This window comes from Cyrtonyx montezumae, unplaced genomic scaffold, assembly GCF_038088225.1.
Source record: "Cyrtonyx montezumae isolate F1298 unplaced genomic scaffold, pur_monq_1.0 scaffold_10, whole genome shotgun sequence".
NCBI classification, from domain to species: Eukaryota; Metazoa; Chordata; class Aves; order Galliformes; family Odontophoridae; genus Cyrtonyx; species Cyrtonyx montezumae.
Genome location: NW_027071826.1, coordinates 7,192,737 through 7,214,369, shown reverse-complemented (window position 1 = coordinate 7,214,369; position 21,633 = coordinate 7,192,737). Strand labels below are relative to the sequence as shown.

Here is a 21,633-nt window from a genome sequence, read left to right as displayed (position 1 = left end):
TCCCCAGAAATTGGTGCCTGGAGTTCTATCAGGCTTCCTGTGGCAACTCACAGGGGTTGTGTAAGAGATCAGCACTTCATGGGGGTTGTCCAGATCAGTCTGAATAGAAACATGAGATGCAGAAGTGTGTCTAAAATTCATCTTTGTCCTGAGCTCAAGATGCCCAAAACTGTTTGCAGTTGGTACATTTAGTCCTTTGCGATGCAAATGCTTAAGGAAAAGAAGCTTTTATTTTTTAAGTTGATAGACACAAGAAGAGCTGTTGTCTTCTTAAAACACACTAAGGAAGAGGGGAAAAAAATCCTTGAAGTGCACACACTGCTGTTAATACAAAAACTTTCAAAAGCTATGAATTACTATGAATGACAGCAACTTCCACCATCTCTCTGAGATGAACCCAACACTTTTAAGATTCATAGGTTCATAGGTTCATAGGTACATTAGGTTGGAAAGGACCTATAAGGTCATCTAGTCCAACCATCCTCCTATCACTATCCCTACCCAACTACTAAATCAAATCCTTTAGCACCTCATCTAAACGCTTCTTGAACAGCGCTAGGGATGGTGCCTCACCCACCTCCCTAGGCAGGCCATTCCAGTGCCTGACCACTCTTTCAGAAAAAAAATGTTTCCTCAGGTCTAATCTAAATCTTCCCCGGCGCAACTTGTGGCCATTCCCTCTCGTCCTGTCATTATTTATCAGGGAGAAGGGGCCCACCCCCTCCTCACCACATCCCCCCTTCAGGAAGTGGTAGAGTGATCTGTGTTGCTGTGTCAGTATGGACATATCGTTATCAGTACGTACAAAAGGAGTGAAGCACACATTCCAATAAAGGACTCAGGCACCAATCCAGGATATAGGTAAGAGTGTGGGAATGGAAATATGAAACTGTGACTACAGTAACTCTCTGTTGTTAGGCTGCTGAATCCCTGAAACCCCTTCTGTCATTCCAGCAGGCACCTGCCATCCTCCTTCCCCCCCAGCACAACTGGGCTCCATGTACATCAAAGTCATGTTCCTAGAAGGTCCTGATACAGCAGTCCTCAGAGAAAAACCCTGGGATATGCCAGCGCTCAAGCACACTAGCAGCTTCTCTCTGTCAATAAGGAAGAGAACAAGTCTTACTAGTCATTTCTTTAAAGAGTCCAAAATTCAGTTTTCAATCAAGCATTGACTCATGACCACCAGGCTTGGAAAGGTTCAGACTGCATTCCTCTCTCATGCAGGAGCAAAGCCTAGGAGATCAAGGTGCCGCTAGTTCCAGGGACCAGAGGAGTCCCTCAGACCTCTTGTGAAGGTGGAGAACTAACTGCACAAGTGTTGCACCTGAGCTCATCAAGTTACAGATCAAATATCAGCCTGTGGTCTGCTGGCTATGGCGCACTCTTCAGATGGAAGCCTGAGGCATTCCTCTTCCTCACTGCAATGTTTGCTTACTGCAGAGGCATGAAGAGTTCAGAGAGTAGAAACTAGAATCCAGAGTTCCTCTTCCAGCAGTCACCTACCCACTGATGCTGTGTCCTATTGCTTCCTCATCTTCTGATGGCTACTTCTGTCACAAACAGCCACTTCAATACCACCAGGAAGCCTCCTCCATCCTTGACCTCTCTCAGGCCAGTCAAATAAGCTGCTTAAACCTCAAAATCCCAGAATTGTAGGGGTCAGAAGGGACCTATGTGGAGCATCAAGTTCAACCCCCTGCTAAAGCAGGTAGTAAACTACCCCTACAGTAGTTTAAAATAATCTGTCTGCAGCCACATCAGAACTCTGCTGGTGCTGCATAAGGGAATGTGCTGGGGATGTATGTACAAAGATGGACAACTGCCTTCAGAAACAGCACGGACTTAAATGGGAAAACCTGATCAGCACACCACACCCCAAAGCAAGGCAAGCACATATGTCATCCCTCACACATGCAGGGGATGAGCCTGCTGCCTGAGCTGCAGCTGTTTGCTCGCAAGAAGAAAGCTGTGTTATCATCTTCCGTGGGACCCTGAGAGAGGCAGTGAGAAGCTTTTGTTTTAATTTCTGCTCTGAGAAACAGGCACCAATGCAGACAGTAACCAGCTGATGGAAATGAAATTACAGTGTTGTGCCTAACAGAGGGACGTGGCTGCATTCGCTGAGATGCTATGGGGTGTTGGAGTGACCACTGACCCCTAAGGCCAGGTTTGACATCTCCATGGAGATGATAGAACAGTCATCATTAAGCATATATATCTATGCCAGCTTCTGCCTAAGATTGCCTCAAAGAGAGCAACAGCTACATGAGTGATTTTACTCAGCTGGCAAATAAAAGGCACTGGATTACTGATAAACAGATAAACAAACTCCTTATAATAGTCAATACAGTGCTTCATGAGAAATAAGCACTTTTATTGTAACAGTGCTGCACAAAACCGAGCATGTCAATCACTGCTGCTAAGTAAGGACAGCATGACACCACCCCAGAAAGTTTCCAATGAAGTCTATCACAAACAATCTTGAAATGGTTTCTTAGCAACAGTCAGTGAAATATCTTGTGATTTTTTTCAACTTCTCATGCAGACAATGTGCATTTCGTTTTTAACATCCAAAAAATAAATATTGCTTTGCATAAAAATAACTGATTCAAAAGTCAGAAAATAGAGGGTATTAACTTATATTCATAATAATATCCCATAAAATGAACCTGTCATTGTACTGATGAAGCTATAAACAGTCCTGATTTTCTCTCATTTTCAGTTTCCAAGGATATCACACATAAAAAAAAGCACAAAATACTTTAGAGAAAAAAAAAAGAAAAAAAAGGAATATTGCAATTCTGAACAAAAGCTGCCAGCCAGCCAGGTCAAGAATGAGCTTTGAATAAAAGTAACTGATTGCATGACCATCACAGAGCTGTTTGAAATTTCATGCAAAAGAGGACGACTGTCCCAAAAGCAGGCGGTGAGGCTGCCCTCGTCATTCATTTCATCTGGAATGGAAATTTCCTTGGTTAGAAATTCTGGCTTGCTGAAGAGGGTGGGCTACTGCACAAAGAACAGAATATAGAACAAAGATTTTATCACCACAGATGCACCAACTTTTAGCTGCTAAACCCTTAAAAGCTTGCTTCACTAGAGAGCAGAAGTAAATCTGAAAAAAAGAGGATTACCTGGGCGGAACTGCTTCACCACCACAAAGCACTGCCGAGAAGTATTGAAGATCAGGATTGACACACTGAGGGAGAAGATAAAAAACACCAGATCAATGCTTGATGAAGGATTCATGGAGCACTATTAAACTGACATCTTGTGAATTGCATTTTAGCTACATAAATACATAGAAAACTTATTATTAAACCACAGTGCAACAAGATCCTTGACCAAGATCCATCAAGAGGCACAGATAATGGGTAATGTTCCCAAAGCCCAAATTAAGTCACTTTTGTCTCCTGTTGTACAGATAAAGCAATCTACCAATCGATTCCTTCTTCCCAACAACAAAAATACCCAATCTAGAGACACAGCTATTAGATAGCAACGAGTCAAAAATTCCATAAAAATAAGGCTATTTCATTCCCTGCTATCTCCAGTCAAATTACTCCCACATTTTACTTGTTAAAAGAAGTTGGTAGCCCATTGAAACCTGCAGAAGAAGTGTATGTTATGCTTATTACCACAGCAACATTCATTTATTATGTCCCACCATACACAAATGGAAAGTTAATTCCTTATTTTATGAATTCTACAAAAGATCATACTAACAATGGCATATTTGCAGCATTTGGTAAAACTCTCAACTTTCCTTGTAAAAGAGCTGTGTATTTATTATTCGATTTCATAACGAAGTACCGAGCTGACAGAGTAAGTCTTATTTGATGATTATTAAAAATATTATTAAAGCTTATTATAATGATATTTAAAGACCAAAACAGGAGAGGGAATTCCAAATGAGAATATTTATATTCATGGTTTTTATTCTTAAAGATTCACAGTGTGCATTGATGGTTTCCTGCCCCATAAGATGCCATTTGTAGGCAATTTTTAAGCAATGGTTTTAGCTTTTGGAGCCGCTGGAATCAAATACCGAGTAAAAGGCAAAAAGGAATTACTTCTGTTGAATACTGATTATTTTTTTTTATCATAATTTCAAGACAGAGCACACTGCCTGAATGTGGAAACAGCAGCAGTCCAGAGCTAAGGTGAAATCGAGTAGTGGGGACTTCCAAAGGATGCAGCTGTCCATTGCTTTTCTTCATACCCACCACCCCAAGCCCAATTTTTCCTTTGACTTTCTTTCTTCTGCACATCTCATTAAATAAATCATACCAACTCATTAAAAATGGCTCAGCTATTAGGCATCACTTTCTTGCTAAGAGTCAATCACTTGAGATTTTTATGGAACAGATGGGAAAATTAAAAACAATCTGTCAGAATTAAGGAACAAGATCAAATTAAGCTGGAAAGGAGTAGCAGCAAGTTATTACAATTGTCTGCTTCTCACACCATCTTGAGATGAGAGGGTACAGAGATGGCACAAATCTGCAGAACTTTCTATTTAATTACTTTCAGTTTTCTGAGAGACTGACAAACAATTCTGAACATAAATTTACATTTTTTAACAAACTGCAGTGTACAAGTTCTAGTATTTCTTGTCAGCTGAAGAGCCACAGAGGAGAAAGTTCAAAATTAAATACTTTAAGATGAGTGTCACTCCATAAATGCCATTTGGTATTTTTTATTCCACAAGAAACAATAATACAGAAATATTTCCACAGGTTACCACGTGTATAACTTAAGAAAAGCCATTTGAAGCATTCAGGACAGTTATTTGAGTATGGCATAAAGGTAGGGCAAGACTCTTCCACTGATGTAAACTGAAGATACCCATAACCATGGCTTTCAATGAATTCCCTAATAAGTTTCTGTCATTAAGTCTGGCCTACAAGTACAAGGAAAGTATAAGAGCTGCTCCAAATGTAGAGATTCCTATTCTGTTATGTCTGCCCACAATGTCAGAGGTGGATATTGGTGGCATGGCAGTAGAGGTTGAACCTTCCCACCAATATTCCATTACATTTTGTTGGCATGTGACAGATGGCAGCAGAATGGTGCCTGACATGGAAGTACATACAGAGCAAAGAAGTTAATTCCTCTGTGCAGAAATAATGGCACCCACTGACACTCACTGATGCTTGGTGAACATTTATGGAGACCGAACAGTGGATGTGAGCACAGCAAGGCAGTGGGTGGTGTGTTTCAGCAGCAGTGATGGTAGTGGGTCACCCCCACTGGCACAGATATTTACGAGCACAGCATGCAGGCTCTTGTTCATCAGAGAAGAAAACACATACTAATGGTGGCGACTGTTGAAAACTAGTGTTTTGTAGCTGAGAATTTGGTCTTCCAAACAGCATTACTGTGCTATTTGTATCTGCTGTATTGGAAATATGGAAATAAATAGGAGGCATTACTTTTGGAGTGATCAATTCTTCTTCTACCATTAAAACTCCCATTAAAAGAGTGATATCCACCTGAACACTTCTTTTATATCTTAAAATACCCCTTAAAAGAATTTACAAAATGTCTCTGTGGCATGCCACTGTCCTGAACAACAGGTTCTTCCTTTCAAGAGCACAGGACAGCTCTATATTTATTGAGCTTCTGGTAACGGTGCCTTATGGCATTTGAGTAGAGCAGATACTGATAGAGAAAAGACATGTCAGCTACACATGCTCATGGCTGAGAAAGGAAGGTGGTGCTTCTAGAAGTGATGTAAAAAAACACGGGGTCTGACCACAGCGGTGCTGAGGCAGAGAAGTGATGAAAACTGACATTTTTTTTAAATTGTGCACACACATATGGAGTGACAGAAAGTCAATTCTTTAGAATTAACCATTAAGACCAGTAAATGAGCTTTGCCAAAGATACAAGAACCAGTACATCTTGAGATCCAATACTAAAAGCCTGCTTTTTTTTCCTCTGATTTTGCTGAGGTATGGGCTTTGCTTCTTGTTGCTTTTTGGGGATAGAAAGAGAATTTCAGCTTGTAATCACTGGCTTCGCAATTTCTGTCTTGATGATTTGTCAGTTGTTGACCTGGGCTACTGCTAATCCACAAGAAACTGCTAACACTTACTAATTGCTTTTCATGAGACAAACTTTTAGAATCCTTTAATAAACAAAGATTCATTCAGCCTTTCATTATGCTTACACATGACTTCATTGCCTACTTTTCAAATGCTGATTTGCAAAACAAATAAATAAGTAAACAAGTAAATAAACCCCAGTTAAATAATAGCAAAGAAAAGGATGAGATTCTCTTGTGTTTCTGTGAACGAAATGAGACTCTCAAGGCTGGAGATGAGGCTTTTTCAAAGATAATCTTGTACTGTAGTATGCTAACTAATTGATGGGGTAATAAGGGCAAAGAAGTTGACCTTTCTTTAATCATTCTAAGAGTTAACTCAGGACCCTCCTTATGTAGATGTGCAACACGGTATGTATGAATGTTCGTGTCACAAATACTTCTAATCGAAACTGAATAAAAGAAGATGAAGTGCTTTAAAAAAGACTGGCATTAACATCGAAAGCCAGGGCTTCCCAGCTATTAACCAGCCACTTCCACCCACTTCTAAAGGCTAAAAATCTCAGAATTACTTGAAAATCTATAATCATCTTTGAGCTGCTTGGAAATGATAATGCTCCATAGTGGAGACTTCAAGAAATAATGTTATTTGATTAAAGGGAAAAAGGAAGGAAAAGGTAAAGAAGTCAAACCCACACAGCACTATAGGAACCTATGTTAATTCAACTGACATTCTCAAATACAGTGAAAATAGAATGGACAATGAAAATAAAATTCACAATAAAGAAATATAAGAATGGCATGCAGGAATATAAAAATAACTGATTGATTTCATCTGTCCCTTCCCTGGACTATCAGCATATTTGGTATTTAAAATCCCCTTGATACAGAAGAATATAAATGTAGTGTGCAATCACAGAAGTATTTAGAAATAAATGTATTGATCTCAGCTGGACAGCATGTGAATATGGAATATACATACAGAACTTTTTCCTTATATGGTCTCCTAAGGGAGCAAATAGGAAGATTCATGAATCGTTCAAGAAAGAAAGGTAGTAAGAAAAAATATCACTTAGATGTGATACCATTGTTCAAAGTATAAATTTATTTTTCTTCTTAAAAGTTATGTGGATTTGGTCTTCTGAATACAAAGCTGACAAAATGATCTTTCCCATCACTTTCTGAGTCAACTTATGATTCTGATCAAAAGTAATTCTAAGGGAGGATTCATCTTTCAGGAAGGAGTTTGCCATCTCAAGTTATTTCAGAATTTTTTCTGGTGACCATGAGAAAGAACTGCACACGTCCTGTATTACTTCTGTATTCAGATGAGCCATCCACTTCACAGTTGCACATCCCTAAAGATTTACAATATATAGTACCTAAAGCACTGTCTTTTTCTTTTATCACAGTACCTAGAGCACCTAGTGTCTTAAGCCAGAGGAAACAGTCCATTTTCAGAACAAATAATAAAGCTGTACCCTTTGATTATTCTCCAGCGCAATTCCTTCAGTTTCCCAGAGCTTGAACTATAATGCAGAGTCCTGAGATTAAATGTGTGTGCTTGCACAATCTTTACTGGTCTATTTAAGTCTTCCTTCAAAGCATTTTACATTTTTCAAAGGCCAACACCAATCCATTTGGCTACTTAAAATGCAGCCTATTACAAAAGCAAAGCTATAAGCTCCTGACAAAAACATTCACCCTTTCATACTAATCACAGATAAAGTGGATTTGGCAAAAGATAATTAGAGATGTCTAGAAGACTTCTGTGTTCAAATAAAATTTGAATGCTTTCTCTAATACAATTAAATATTTAATACTAAGTAAAACCAGGACTGAAGTGGTGAGCTGCTTGTGCTTAAGAAAATTAATATTACCTTGAAAAAAAATATCAAAAGGAAGGCTGGTTTCAGAAAACTGAAGTGCAGCAGGAAGTTGTTCATGGCACCAAAAAGCAAGACGCATATGTTCGATTAATCATCACTCTTCTACTGAAGAATGACTTAAGAAGTGCTAACAAATCCATATACGTGCAATTCTAAAACAATCTCTATCTAATCGTAAAGTAGCAATTAGTACCCAGGCAAAGAATAAGGTGCAGGACAACTTGTTTTGAACAAACAATCCTCCCAGCAGGCTGTTTTCATCTAACAAAGGAAAAAATAGAAAGTAAATTCAACTGCAAAATAAATGAGACATCAAAGCACACTGCTCTCAATAACATTCTTCAAGAGTCACATCTTGGCCTGTATCCCAGGATACCCTTGGAAATGAAACACTGCATCTCAATGGGATTATTTCAAACAAAATATTTCAATAAATAAATTCAGGTTTTATTCTAACTTGGTTAATTAAATAAATCTTTGTGGGCATTAAGCATAGAGTAAGTCAGAGTCTGATGGGCTTTTGTTCCAATTATTAATTATTTGTGAAACCACTGTTTATAAATGTTATCACATAATAAGACCACTAAATGATCCATCTAAAAGGCAGAGGTATGACTTCATTCCAAAAAGGCAAAAGTCAAAGTTTTAATACAATCTCAGAAGTCAAGGACAGCACACAAAATAAAAATCTCAAGTTTTCTGCCCATGCTAGAAAGGGGTAAGCCAGCAACTTCATTTCAAAAATCTAACGAAATGAAATGAATAGCAGCGTCCTCTCAGGAATAAATGTTGAGTCTTGCCACCATTAGTGAGAAACAGATTGAGAATTCACATTTTACCTACTTTCCCTATTTCTAGAATAATCAATTGAATAGCTCCCTCCCTTCAGAGAGATATTTCCACATACAATTCCAAAAATGTGTGCACTCTTAATTAGAGAATACTTCCTGGTTTTTATAAGATTACTTTTACCATTCCTAGATGTAGGCTATGTCCGTGTTACTGTGTCTAGATGATGTAAATACTTCCGGCACTCCTTTCAGACAGAGCAGGTTTAAGTCAAAATCATTCACAAACAAATACTTCTCGATTTAACTCTCTAGAAGAAAACAAATACATCCACTTCTTCTGCATAATATTGAAAAATACTTAAAAGAGAAATTCCTGAAGTTGTAAAGATTAGATGTCTCTGATTTGGCCACCAAAGACCTCTACGTAGAAATGTATGACTCATCAACCAAACCTCTTATGTATGTGCTTACATTTAAGTATCTTTATGATTTATTCATGTAATTTTCCAATTAATCAATGCCCTGATTAAATATTTTATCACCATGTTACCCTATTTGGTAGTTTATAAGCCATATGGTGATTTAATAGCAGATTCTTACCAGTGACAGTGATTACAGAAAATGCCTTTCCAGATTTTCTTATTGCCTACTGCAAAAAAAAACAAAAAACAAAACAAAACAAAAAACAACTTCCTTAGTATTTCAATTCTGAAGTACTTTCTGTATGATCCCATTCTTTCTTGTTCTGACATTGGTTACTATGAAATGGTTCTGGTCTGCTTTATAACATTCCTTTCCATTTTCCTGATAAGCAGTTCTTCTCTTCAGTTGCACCATTCTCTGCACGAACATGCCCAGCCATCATTACTTTTTCTCTCAGCTATTATTTCCCTAAACTTTTCATCCTTCCTGTTGCTTGTTGAACTACATCTGGTATATTATCTGCTCTACTATCTGTGAAGATAACGATGAGAACTCCACAGCACTCACACCCTGGAGACGTTACAAACACAGAGGAGGTTTACAGCACAAGGACGTACCACTACAAGAGGCACATGCCATCCAAGAAAGATTAATTATTTTTTAAGCTATAAAGATGCTAAAAGGCTGTATTTTACCCATTGTAAAGCTACTGTGATAATTCTTGTGCAAAGGAAGCATCTGAGTTAAATTTCACGGCATCTTATGATACACCAGGACATAAACCAGAAAAATACATGAGGGATTAAATTTCCATCAAGCCTAACCGATCCGGCATATGAAACAGGAGAAGGAATTTAATCTGTTCCTATAACATGCTCAGGGCACATGACTTCCACCATATCTCCAGCACTGCTGCTGCAGCCGCCAGGCCAGAATAGCAGCCGGTTGCCTCTGGCTCCAGCAACCCAGGTTGTGGCCATGGGGTTGGCAGTAGGGCTGTGGGTAGCCACCCCAAGGAGCACCTTTCCCCTCCCACACTGCACTGCCAGGTGATCCGTGGGGCTCAAGATCCTGTGGGAGACCACACAGATTTCCTCTGTTCCCTTTTAACTGCAAAGTGATGGGAAGCTCTACTTGTCAGCTATCTCCGCAGCACATACAGCCTGCAGCCTCCTCTCTGAGCAAACACTTCAAGTAAGAATGAAGTTGCTTTAAATGAGCAATGAATTGGTCTCTTACCTTCAAAGAAGCCAATCTCACAAGGCAGCAACATTATTTCCCCCCACTTTTTCGAGACATGAGAGAGAAAAGGCAAAGGTTTTTTTTTCATTCAGAATTTTTAAGTCAGCAACTATTCCGTGACACTGTGACATGTCTTTGTAGTGTAAAGTGAAGTACGTGTGCATTGTACCTTTGTTCTAAGTTTTTGAGTCCTAGTGCCTCTTCCTCATCACATGACATTTTCAGGGTTAGGAGGAACTCACCTAACAATGCAGTTCAATCTCCTCTGTTATATTTTTCCTTTTAAATGTGGTGCACTTCACAGTGATATTTTCATAGTTCTGAGTAGAGAAGCAGCCATAATTTTGCTTTATATCCAATCTGAAAGGTGTCCTTCTACTCGTCAATTACAAAAAAGTTTCCTGCTCTTGAACATTATTTCTCCAAGTACAAAAGCAAGCCACGCTGACCTTCATCCATTCCCAAATTGTGTTCTTTTAAAAGCCTTGAATCCGTTTAAGGGGAGCTGCTGAAACCTGAAACGAACTAAGTCTATTGCTTTATAGAGTAGATGAATGTAAAACTGTAAGTATTACATTTCAGGCTCTTACTGTACTAAATATAGCAAAATTAGGATGCGGGGGAATATAACAGGAGAGTGAGTCTGGTTTTAGAGACAAGATTTTTGTTACAGACGCTGATGATTATTTTGTAATATTTGGTCTATTTCTGTTTCTGACAGAATATCACTGTAAATTTGCAGAAGTAAAATGTTCTCCCAGTCAAGCAATTTGTTTTGAACAGCAGAGATCTTCAAACAATCAAACAATTCTTCCCCCCTAAAGACCACCACCACCAACTGCTAAGTACTTTTAGAAGACCCAAGCATTTGAATTTTCATTCATTTTCAAGAAGCACCCAGCATTTAAATTTTCATCTCTTGCCCTCAGCATGATTCTCCTAAAGATGTGTTTAATAACGTGGAAGCAAATCAGTTGAGTATTCGGATGAAAAGTACCACTCATATTTATGTGTCAAAGAAACATGAACTAACATGCTGGTCCACAGGAACTATGATGAATGCATTATTTACAGGCAGAATAGTGGCTTTCAAGTTGATAGCTTTCTTGACAAGTTTACAGTTTTTTGACAGACATCAGATGAGAAATATACTTAATGACTGTTATATTTAATTTACTTATTAAAAAAACCCATAGAAATCTTCAGGTCCTAAAAGTCTTTTGAGATCACCCAAGCCAACCTCCTTCTCAACCCAGTGCTAGCTTCAGAGCTACGTCTCGTTTCCCAGAGCTCTGTCTACTCCAGATTTGAGTGTCTTTACGGATGGATGATTCTCCGCCCTTCCTGCACAGTGTTCAAGGACTTGGCTTCTCTCTGTGGGTGTGTGTATGTACTGGGTTTTCCTTCTAATCATTTTAAACTCAAATATGGCAGGAGATTCTCCTTATTCTGTCTATAGCAATACTCAATTGTCTTTTCATAAAATCATAGAATCATTAAGGCTGGAAAAGATCATTTAGTCCAAGTGCCAACCCACTCCTACCGTGCCCACTAACCATATCCCTCAGTGCCACATCTCCACAGCTTGTGAACACCTCCATGGATGGTGACTTCACCACCTCCCTGGGCAGCCTGTAGCAGTGCCTGGCCACTCCTTCCAAGAAGAAATTTTTTCTAACAACCAACATGAACCACACATGATGCAACTTAGTTTTTAACAACATAGCTTTTGAAAGTCTGCCTTGGTAACAGTTTATTGTGTGACTAGTAATAATTTCGAAAAAAAAAGCCCAACTCTTTTTTGGTCTTTAAATAGCATAGTGGGATTGAGAGTATGCATAAATTGTTCAGCATAAATTACAAACTAAATAAAGCACTAAAGGCTCAAATTCAGATCTGCAGTAACTAAGAAAGAAGGGAAAAAAAAAAGGAAAATCTAATAAAAATGTACCATTTCAGCTCGTGGTAGCGTGACGCCCGCCTGTGTATGGATAAATGATCTTGTGCTGAGCACTCCTGATATATATTTAAGAGTCTTAAAGTAGGTGACTCACACCTAAGGCAAGTGAAATGACTACTGCAGTCCTCATGTTTTCCTCTTTTTAAAATTTAATCAGCTGTTCATCTGAACAGTTGGAATGGATAGATTTATACGGAAATAACTTGAACTCTCTTGCTAAACATTTCCCTGTATCAAGTACATATTCTGATAAAAATCTACTGAATATTGGCTTACACTGACCTCATCCAAAGCAAGAAAAAACACTGTGGTCCCAGAGGAACTCAGAGCACAAGCTCTCAGTTTACTGTCCATACAGCACATACCAATTGCATGTAAATGTATAATGCCCTTACGTGTATATTTTGCAGATCTGGCATTCCAACGTGAAGTTTAATTTAGATAAAACAGGCTTTTTTTTTGTTTTTGTTTGTTTTTCAATGGAGCATTTAAATGGTATTACGGCATTTTCAGGGGAAAATAAAAAGAAAAAAAAAGTACTTTTGAAAAAGGTGGCTTCATTATGGGAAACTCCTACCAGCTCCCTGAACGAGAGCATAACTTCCTTATTTTATGCACTAGGAAATCCTGACCACCAGCATATGTGTTATGGAAACTTCTCCCCTTCTTCAATATCTTATCCTTCATTAAGACCCTTGAACCTGTAAGGGCCTTCTAAGCATATGTTTCCCTACATAATTCAGCATATAGAAATGACTTTTCCCTACAACTAGCATCACAGCTATCTTACAAAGATACAGTAAAACACAGTTTATCAAAACCTTACAAGGAATTTTTGACTAACCCATTTGATAATAATTGAATTTCCACTGACAAAGAGAGACTATGTAAAAGCATGGACTTCCTATAGAGAAAGCTCACATCAACTACCTTTGATTTCAGAAGTTGCCATGAATTTACTTGTGAAAGAGCATTATGCATTCTGCAGTTCAACAGTAATCGCTAATAAGTTTGGATGGCAGCTGTTGTACATCTGAAGCTAACAAATGTTATGTGGCCAGAGATGACTGGCATGACATGTGTCTGTAGCCTTTTTATACAGTTATGTACTCAAGTATTTTAAAAATGTTCACAAAAGTCCTTCAGAAATACCGTTCTCAAGAAGTTCATGGAAAAACAATCCTTCAGTATTTACCCCGCTTTGTTAGTTGCATATACTCACACGTTATCACACAGTGATAAGTTAAAAGAAAAGTAATGACAAATTATTTTTCTGGAAGTCATGCCCTTCTCAGCACTGTGACTTCAAGCTGGATTCACTTGCTTAAAAGTACAAGGCACATATTAAATTTCCAGCAATCAATTATCATTTCAGCCGTTGTATCTGTGATCATAAATCCCAGCACATGCCCATATGGATAGACAAAGTGCAAAGACAGAACAGTCTTCCAGGCAAATTCCAAAAGCAAGTGTAAAGTTCAGTAATGAAATATCACTTTCTTTTCTCTTCTTAACCTCAAGTAGTACAGGCTTTTTATTTTATTTTTTTAAGTTTCATCAATATAATATTTTTGTAGACATCCTGGAAGCCTTGTGTTTATAATCTTTATACTGATGAAAGTATCATTATCACCAAAGTGATGCAAATATCTATCTCCAGAACCTACATTCACTGCAAGGACTTAGAGGGTTCTGACAGAAAAATTACTGAAAATACAAATGATTTTACTTACTTCATATGCACGAAGAATACATCTCTCACGATGACTGATTGCTTCAGCTACTTTTGCAGTAAGTGCTTGGCTACATTTTTACATGAATAAACTCAGAAAAGCTTTTTCCATTGAAAAGTTGTTACTTTTGCTTTTTATTTTTCTATTTTCCAATACTTGGATTTCCAGTGACTAGATCATATATTCATACAATTCAAAAGGTCAAATGTTTTATTAGTAAATAAGCCTGAGACTGGGTCTGCTTCATATATTCCCGATTTGTTATTATTTTGCATAAAGTGATCTTTAAAGTCAGGATTTACTTCCGCCTGAAGAAATGGATAGAGAAAGTGCAAAAACTCCCTGGAAATAAAATTGGAAAGACAGAATAAAGCCAGAAGTCATCCATTTCTTTCTGTGTGCTTAGAAGAGTATTCTGTTGTACAGAATGAATGGTCTGAAGTTTCAAATATTTGCAAAGGTACTGTGCTTTGCTTGAAACATCATTCTATGGCAGTGATGGAACAGTGAAAAAAAGAATGTTAGCACAATACTAGGATGCAATTAAACATGAAACAGAATCTATGTCTCATTCCAAATAATTGCCAGTGACAAAATCAAACACTATGACCATAATTTAAGATTGTTTTCTCACAGCCTTTACATTAGTACAGTGTGTAGGCTTGTATTTTCACAGGTGAGGGAATATGCTCATATACTTGAGTCCATATTATCTATCTGCATGAATAACACAATTGTATATACATGTACACCATGTATACGTATATACACATAAGTGTATGGGAGCAGAGTCCTTCCCTCAGTCAGTATTTTCACACTCAAAGAAGAGAATTCCATACAATTCAATTGGATGCCTACCTGTGCAACCTGGTCTAGGGAGCTGCTCTGGCAGGGGGTTGGACTAGATGATCTCTAGAGGTCCCTTAAAATCCCTACAATTTCTGTGACTCTGTTACATCACATGCAATACGTGCCAAAACTCTAATATCTGACAACTCAAGCTGGAGGAAAAATGGGATATTCAAAATATTAGGATTTCACCACTGGGAGAATTTTGTGTGAAAAAAATCTTAAAGATAAAAGGAAGAAATGTTATTTGTTCTGTTACCTGTCATGTGTCCTCATAAAGTCCCAAAACTTCTTAGAGCCATTCTGGGGAAAAATAAATAAATAAATGTGTCAGTAAAAATAATTCCAAGTCAAAATTGATTATAACGAAATTGAGCAAAACTTTTAACATGTATGTTTCAAAAAAAAAAAAAAAACCCTCAGTAGAGCTGATTTTATTGATGAGATCATCATTCTGGATTTTGACAGTAAGTATTACAGATGCTGAGAACTCTCTCAGGGCATTTTAAAGCTCAAATCCACGATACTGTGCTGACTGCTAACATACAACACAGTCTTTGGGCCCAACTCTGAGCCCAGTGTCAACTCCAAACCCCCCAATCTAATCACCAGGTACTAGGAAGTTATATGCAGTTAAGTTTCAACCAGTAAAATAACACATAGACCTACGGTCTTCCATGGTACACTTGAAGAAGTGGAGTTTATCTTTTCAGAACAGCTCAGCATCTACCACCAACTGAACTAATTTGGGATCCAGGCTAAGAACCTGAATCAGTCTATGCATAGGAGTTAACAGAGATGTGTATATAATTTATTACCTATTGTAAGTCTATTAGATTTGTGGTAATATTTTTCAGCTGTACAACTCAAAAGACTTCCCTCCTATGTCAGCTTTAAGTTTGTATTGTGGAATCAGAATGGGACTCAAGGAAATCCATTCAGTTGATACCTTCTTTGTATTAGCAAGGCAAAAACCAGACCAGCTGAAGACCTACTCAAACCTAAAATATGTATGCTTCATGTGAAGAGCAGCACAAGCTCTCCGTTAAAACGTATGCTCAAACAGATGATCAAACCCTAAGCAACTGGTTAGTGATTTAAAGCAGGTAAATGCAAGCAATGAAAGAAGAAACAAGTTCAGTTGGTGGGTAAAGGTGCCAACCAATATAGACAGGCCCTTCAGCTCTATTACAGATGTCATGACTACCAAGTACACAACAGCTGGTGGGGATTAGATAACAAGCACTCTGGTTCAGAGATTAAGCTCCTGAGCTTTATGAGTTTACCAAGCTTTTTGGAAGAGCGACAGTTTGCTTGCTAGCTGGGTTTTCCTTCATTCCCACAGCTCTAATTATAAACAGTTGTCCACCTCAAGAGAAACTCTAGTCTACTCTTCCATCAATGCCCATGCATAACTTCTGTAGCATAGACAGGAATCAAATGTATGCATCGGAAAAGAAGCCCTGTCACTGCTTAAATGCAACACCGTTGAAAGAGAAATAAGGACAGCAAATCCTCAGCCTGAACTGAAATACTGAAACCCTTGGCCATCAAGCTGAGTATATCCAATCTGTTCCACCTGGTCACAGACAGAAGAACAACTTTGCAAACACTATGACACAACACATTTGTAACCTAAAAGCACAGGCCAGAACTGTGTGATAATTTAAGGCATTACATGCTTAAGTTCTGCTCAATCCTCTTGCAGATTTATTTCTACATGTAAGATATGATTGCATGGTATTCTGTCTCCCTTGCGGATACTTGCGGATTGCAGTTTAATTCACTGTTTGACTTGAGAGATTTGAGAAACTGTGAACTAGCGATAACACCTTCTGTATGTACATTCGTATCAGTTAACCAGCTTCAACCTTCTGCTGCCACCAATAGTAAGATGTACGCCCACCCATGCTCCTTTTGAAGTTTCTCCCTCCCCTGACAAAAACATGGGTGTTCAGCTGATGGAGAAGACAGACATGCCTACCTCAAGGCTACCTCTAATTAATTTATGCTCGTAGCCCTGTGATACTACTTCCTGTGGTATGACCCCAGCAACAATCCTTCTGACTTTTGCCTCTTGCCATCATTTTGTGACCTATAGAATCTGATTGCTTTGGAGTACTTAGGAAGGGTTTCATATGGCTGAAAATTAAATGGAGGAAAATTAAACCCTGGAGGAATGAGTTAACCAGATGGGATCCATCAGATCTGTATACCCTCTTCTCATGGGAGAGCCCCATGGACAGCAGGGGAATCTACTTCATAGATGTAGATATCATTTTGAACAAAGAAGTAAATGGTGAAACTTAGTAATTAAAAACAGAAATGATTCAGAATCTTACAAGACAGCTCTTTTTCCCCTAGTTTCTAAGCAGTTGGACAATACAAAGAACTTTCACTAGAATATAAATTAGTTAGTTTAAGACTCAAAACCAGGAACAGGTTACATTGATTTCAGTCTGTCCATTCAAGATGCTGGTTATGATGATACAGTCTGACTGGACAATGTTACTAAGCTCTTGTCTGCCTATATTTGAATTAAAAAAATATTTTATATGAGCAACCCACACCTGTCCAAATAAAGAAATCAATAAACAAACGAAACATTCCAACATCTCATTGTTTACAATGGCAGAAACTCAAATGAGCACCATTCATGCCCTATTGTCCAAGGAAAATGTAATCTGAACCCAACTGTATGGAGCTGAGTACTCAACGTGTGGTTTGTTTCTAACAGAGTAGTACGAAGGTTGCTAATTATTAATAGCATGTAAACAGTTACCAGTTATTCTTATGCTGCTTTACATACTTCACAGATCATTAATTCTAACCAGTTTCTAACCACCTATGTGAAGCTGTATGTAATATCTCTATCTTACCTGTAAGACAAAAAATTTATTTGCAGATCTGATCAAAATCCACACTTTCAAAAATTGGGTACCTGTGACCACTTGTTAAACTATCCCATTCTCTATAGCCTGTCTTCTGCCTTTGGTAGCACTCTTATCATCCCACTGCAAAGAATTAAAAGGTGCAAGTGATCAGCATCCTCTTAGTGTCCTGGTGAAATGTAAAGGCTCTCTCAAACACTTAATGCTGTTCATTTTAATACATATTTATTTGTATTATTCTAAGTAGTCCATTCTCCAATGTCTGCTAAGGAACAATCAAACTATCTCTCAATGAAGCATGAGAAGTAAGCATAATAGATCCCTGTGAGACCTTAACATTGACACTTAGTACTTTACATTTAAAACAAATTTTGCTGTTATCCTTCAAATGGGAAATGCACCCTTCCACGTTTTATAATGACACGGTGACAGTACTTTATATTAGTATTTATTTGCTCAGAATAGCCATTTTGATACTCTCAACAGCACTGTTTAACACACAGTTGATTTGGTAAATCTTTAATAGTAAAAAGTAATCACACTCTCGTTCTGTGTTCAGTGATCAGGTTCTGGGATATTGCAATGCTGAACTAGTGCATATAGTATGTGTAAATTAATGAAGCTGTATTCCAGAAGCAGCAGCATATGAGACAACTTCGTTTCAGGTTACCCAGAAGCCATATTATTTACGTAAGAACCAATTGCATAAGAAAGCCGTATCAGGTCAGATGAGATGTCCATCTTGCCTGATATACCATCTTGGACAGTGAAAGGAAAGTTTAAGAATAGAGAAAGCATACTGCAGTGCTTCTCCAGAACAGTCTTTCAGACCTTTGACAAAGGACAGTTGAAAGATGTCAGAAGACAATCTCCACAAAAGGCATCCAAAACTCTCTCCTTTTCCAACCAGAGAAGCAAGCAGGAATAGCAATTACTATTCTTGAATGCACAATAGTTTGTCACAAGTTTGACTTGATAATGCCATTGACAACTTAGAATCACAGCACTGTACTGCAAGCTTCCCAGTCAACATATGGAGAACTCAAATCCTTTTGGCTCTAGGCATTCCAGGAAAACCATGCACTGCCAAGTGCCCTCTGCTCAGTTAAGTGTTGACAGTGGATGTAAGTGCAGCAGATCTGACCCCTACCAGCAGAGAGCTGTTTATGATGCCACCCATACCTGATCTCCACATTCTCCAGGAAATTAAGACCCTTTCTGCACCTGCTCGTTGCCATACTTACAGACAGGAGTCTGTTCACACCATCATGACAGACAAGTTGGACTTGTCTGCAGCCTCTGATCCGAATACCATCCTTTTATCCAACTATGCTGCTTCTGGCTAAAATGCCTAGAGACTCACTGCGCCAGGGATAAAGCCGTCCTCTGCCTTTCTCCACTACTTTATGGCATGTAGTGTCTGAATGATGTGGTCACATTGTCAAATTACTAAACACAGAGAATCACCTTAGCTTACTAAAGGAATTCACTGAAGATTAGCCCAGCGTAGCTAATATAGAGCAGAATAAAGACATGCTACACTATGGCAGAAAATTACAAAACAATTTCAAAAATTACAAAACAATTTGTAGAAAACTACAAAATATGGCAGAAATTTACAAAACAAAATTCCCTGCAGTGCCTGTGTTGGGAGGCTAGGCCACATGAAAAAAATATATATATATATAAGTTAGAATTGCACTTATTTAAATGATAGCCAGCCTCCTTATAACAAGCTCTGCATAGATAACATGTGACTGGAAAATATATTTGCCCAGGCCCTGCTTAAAGCTCCTCTTCCTCTTTAAAGTATTGGACAGTTTAAACAGCTACTGAATTGAAAACATTGGCCAGGAGCATCTCCTATGTTTATCCAGAGGAAGCTGCTGCTTGGGCAAACTTTCCAAGAACTGTACAGGATCACCAAAGTCACCTCAGTAAAGGGCTAATACCTTATCAGACTTCCTTATGTTAGACTTTTAAGGAAACTAATAGCAAGCTAAGCAAGCAGATCACTTAAAATGCAGTAGATTTATGTCCAAAATAAGCAAACTTCACATATGCCACTAAAAAGAGGGAAAAAAAATAAATCTGTCCTTGACAATGATTAACTTCTTACTGTTTACATTACAAGAGAGACAACACATTTGGTGACCTATTGTGATAGGCATTAAAAATACGTAATGGGAACAGTTCCTGTTGAATGATCTTACAATTCAGTTAGAGTCCAGAGAAAGCTGGTGTAAACAAACAGAGGCAGCTAAGGAAGAAAGGCAGATACATAGTATACACTGTATAGATAAGCTACATGTTATGGAGGTTAAAATGACAACAGGAATGATCCCCTAGCTTCTACCAGTTAGACTGGGTTTAATGCAGTTACCCAAGAAATGAAGAACATTCCATGTTTGTGAAAAAAATAAAACTCCTGATATTGATATAACATAAAAATAACTCTCCACTACTCGACTTACTCCATTTTCATTGTTTTAAGATACAAGAACAGCTCATGTCCTTAATGCAAGGGTTATGAGTATTCTTTAAGCAATAAAAGTAACTCTATAGGTATAAAGAAAAACAGATAAGAGAATTAGTTGGCAAATAATGGTCTTAAACCAGAGCCATCAGTGTCAAGCAAGAGCACAGTCCCTGTTTAATAATTTACATGGCACAAAGCAGTAAAACTCCCTACAGGAACAACCAGATTTTGCTGTCTTCTAAGAAAAACATTCCCAAAAGTATGAACACATCTTTCACTATTATTTACTATTGCACACTTTCCAAACTTAACTAAAATTGTAGAGTATACTGAGTTGGAAGGGACCCATGAAGATCATCAAATCCAACTCCTGGTATCCAACTAATCTTCTATAAATGTATTTATACAATTTGGTACTAGTGTGCACAACATTGCCTGTATCTGGAGATTCACTACACACTTCCTTGTTGAGGTATCCTCTTGTTGCCCAGAACTGAATGGCAAGAGAACACCAAACTCACCACTTTATTAGCTGGGGCTCTTCAGGTTAATCCACATGAAAAGCATGCCTTGGGAATCAAGGAACTGATTCCGAAAGACAGACAAAAATCTGTACCAACTCAGGCAGTTCCTGCAGCCTCACACTACTTTATTTACTTAAGTGGTCTTAGCTTGATGTTTTTCACCCAAGTTCACCTTTTTATGATCAATAAAATCTGCCAACAGGTACATCTCCAATAGCACTAACTCAGAAATTCAGTACTTCCTGGCTTATACAATATATGCTTCTACAATGGTAAATCATGTCCTGAAGACGTGCATCAACTGTTGCTTCTCTATCGATCATAGTTCTTGGAGTACACAAAGTGGACTTCCCCCATGGTAAATCTAGTGAGACAGGGAACAGTAGATGCTACAACATCAGCCCCAAGTCTTCTCTACATGAACCTTTCCCGTCCTTTCTTCCCTCAGTACAGAAGTGCTCCTATCAGCTGAAATTTCCTTGTTACATTTCCTTTTTCAGTTGAATGGAATCTGATGTCACATGTAGTAATGTTCAGTGGAAATCTGTGAGGATTTATAACCTAGTACAAACCATTTCTTGTTAGCTGAATTATTAATGCTATAATACTTCGCTATATATAATCAATGCATAACATTTCCAGTATCAGTAGTGATGAGCCCACATCAGATGTACTTCTGGGCCAAACTCAACTTTGAATAATTTACATTTTCACTTTCCAATCAAATCAAATTACCACGCACTGCCTGTGTATTTTTCACAGTATTCTCAATGCTATCTAAACAAACATATTACCTCTTA

The 21,633-nt window shown here is 38.1% G+C and overlaps 1 protein-coding gene across 1 annotated transcript in view; it reads right to left on the bottom strand.

The window, feature by feature from the left end:
• Window positions 1–21,633, bottom strand: part of NUDT14 (nudix hydrolase 14) — a 49,288-nt gene that overhangs the window by 9,879 nt on the left and 17,776 nt on the right. The window contains exons 2-3 of the mRNA XM_065749407.1: window positions 15,199–15,242; window positions 3,138–3,202 (exon numbers count right to left, since the gene is read on the bottom strand). Of these exons, the coding sequence (XP_065605479.1) occupies window positions 3,138–3,202; window positions 15,199–15,242 (109 nt within the window). The remainder of the gene's footprint in view (window positions 1–3,137; window positions 3,203–15,198; window positions 15,243–21,633) is intronic.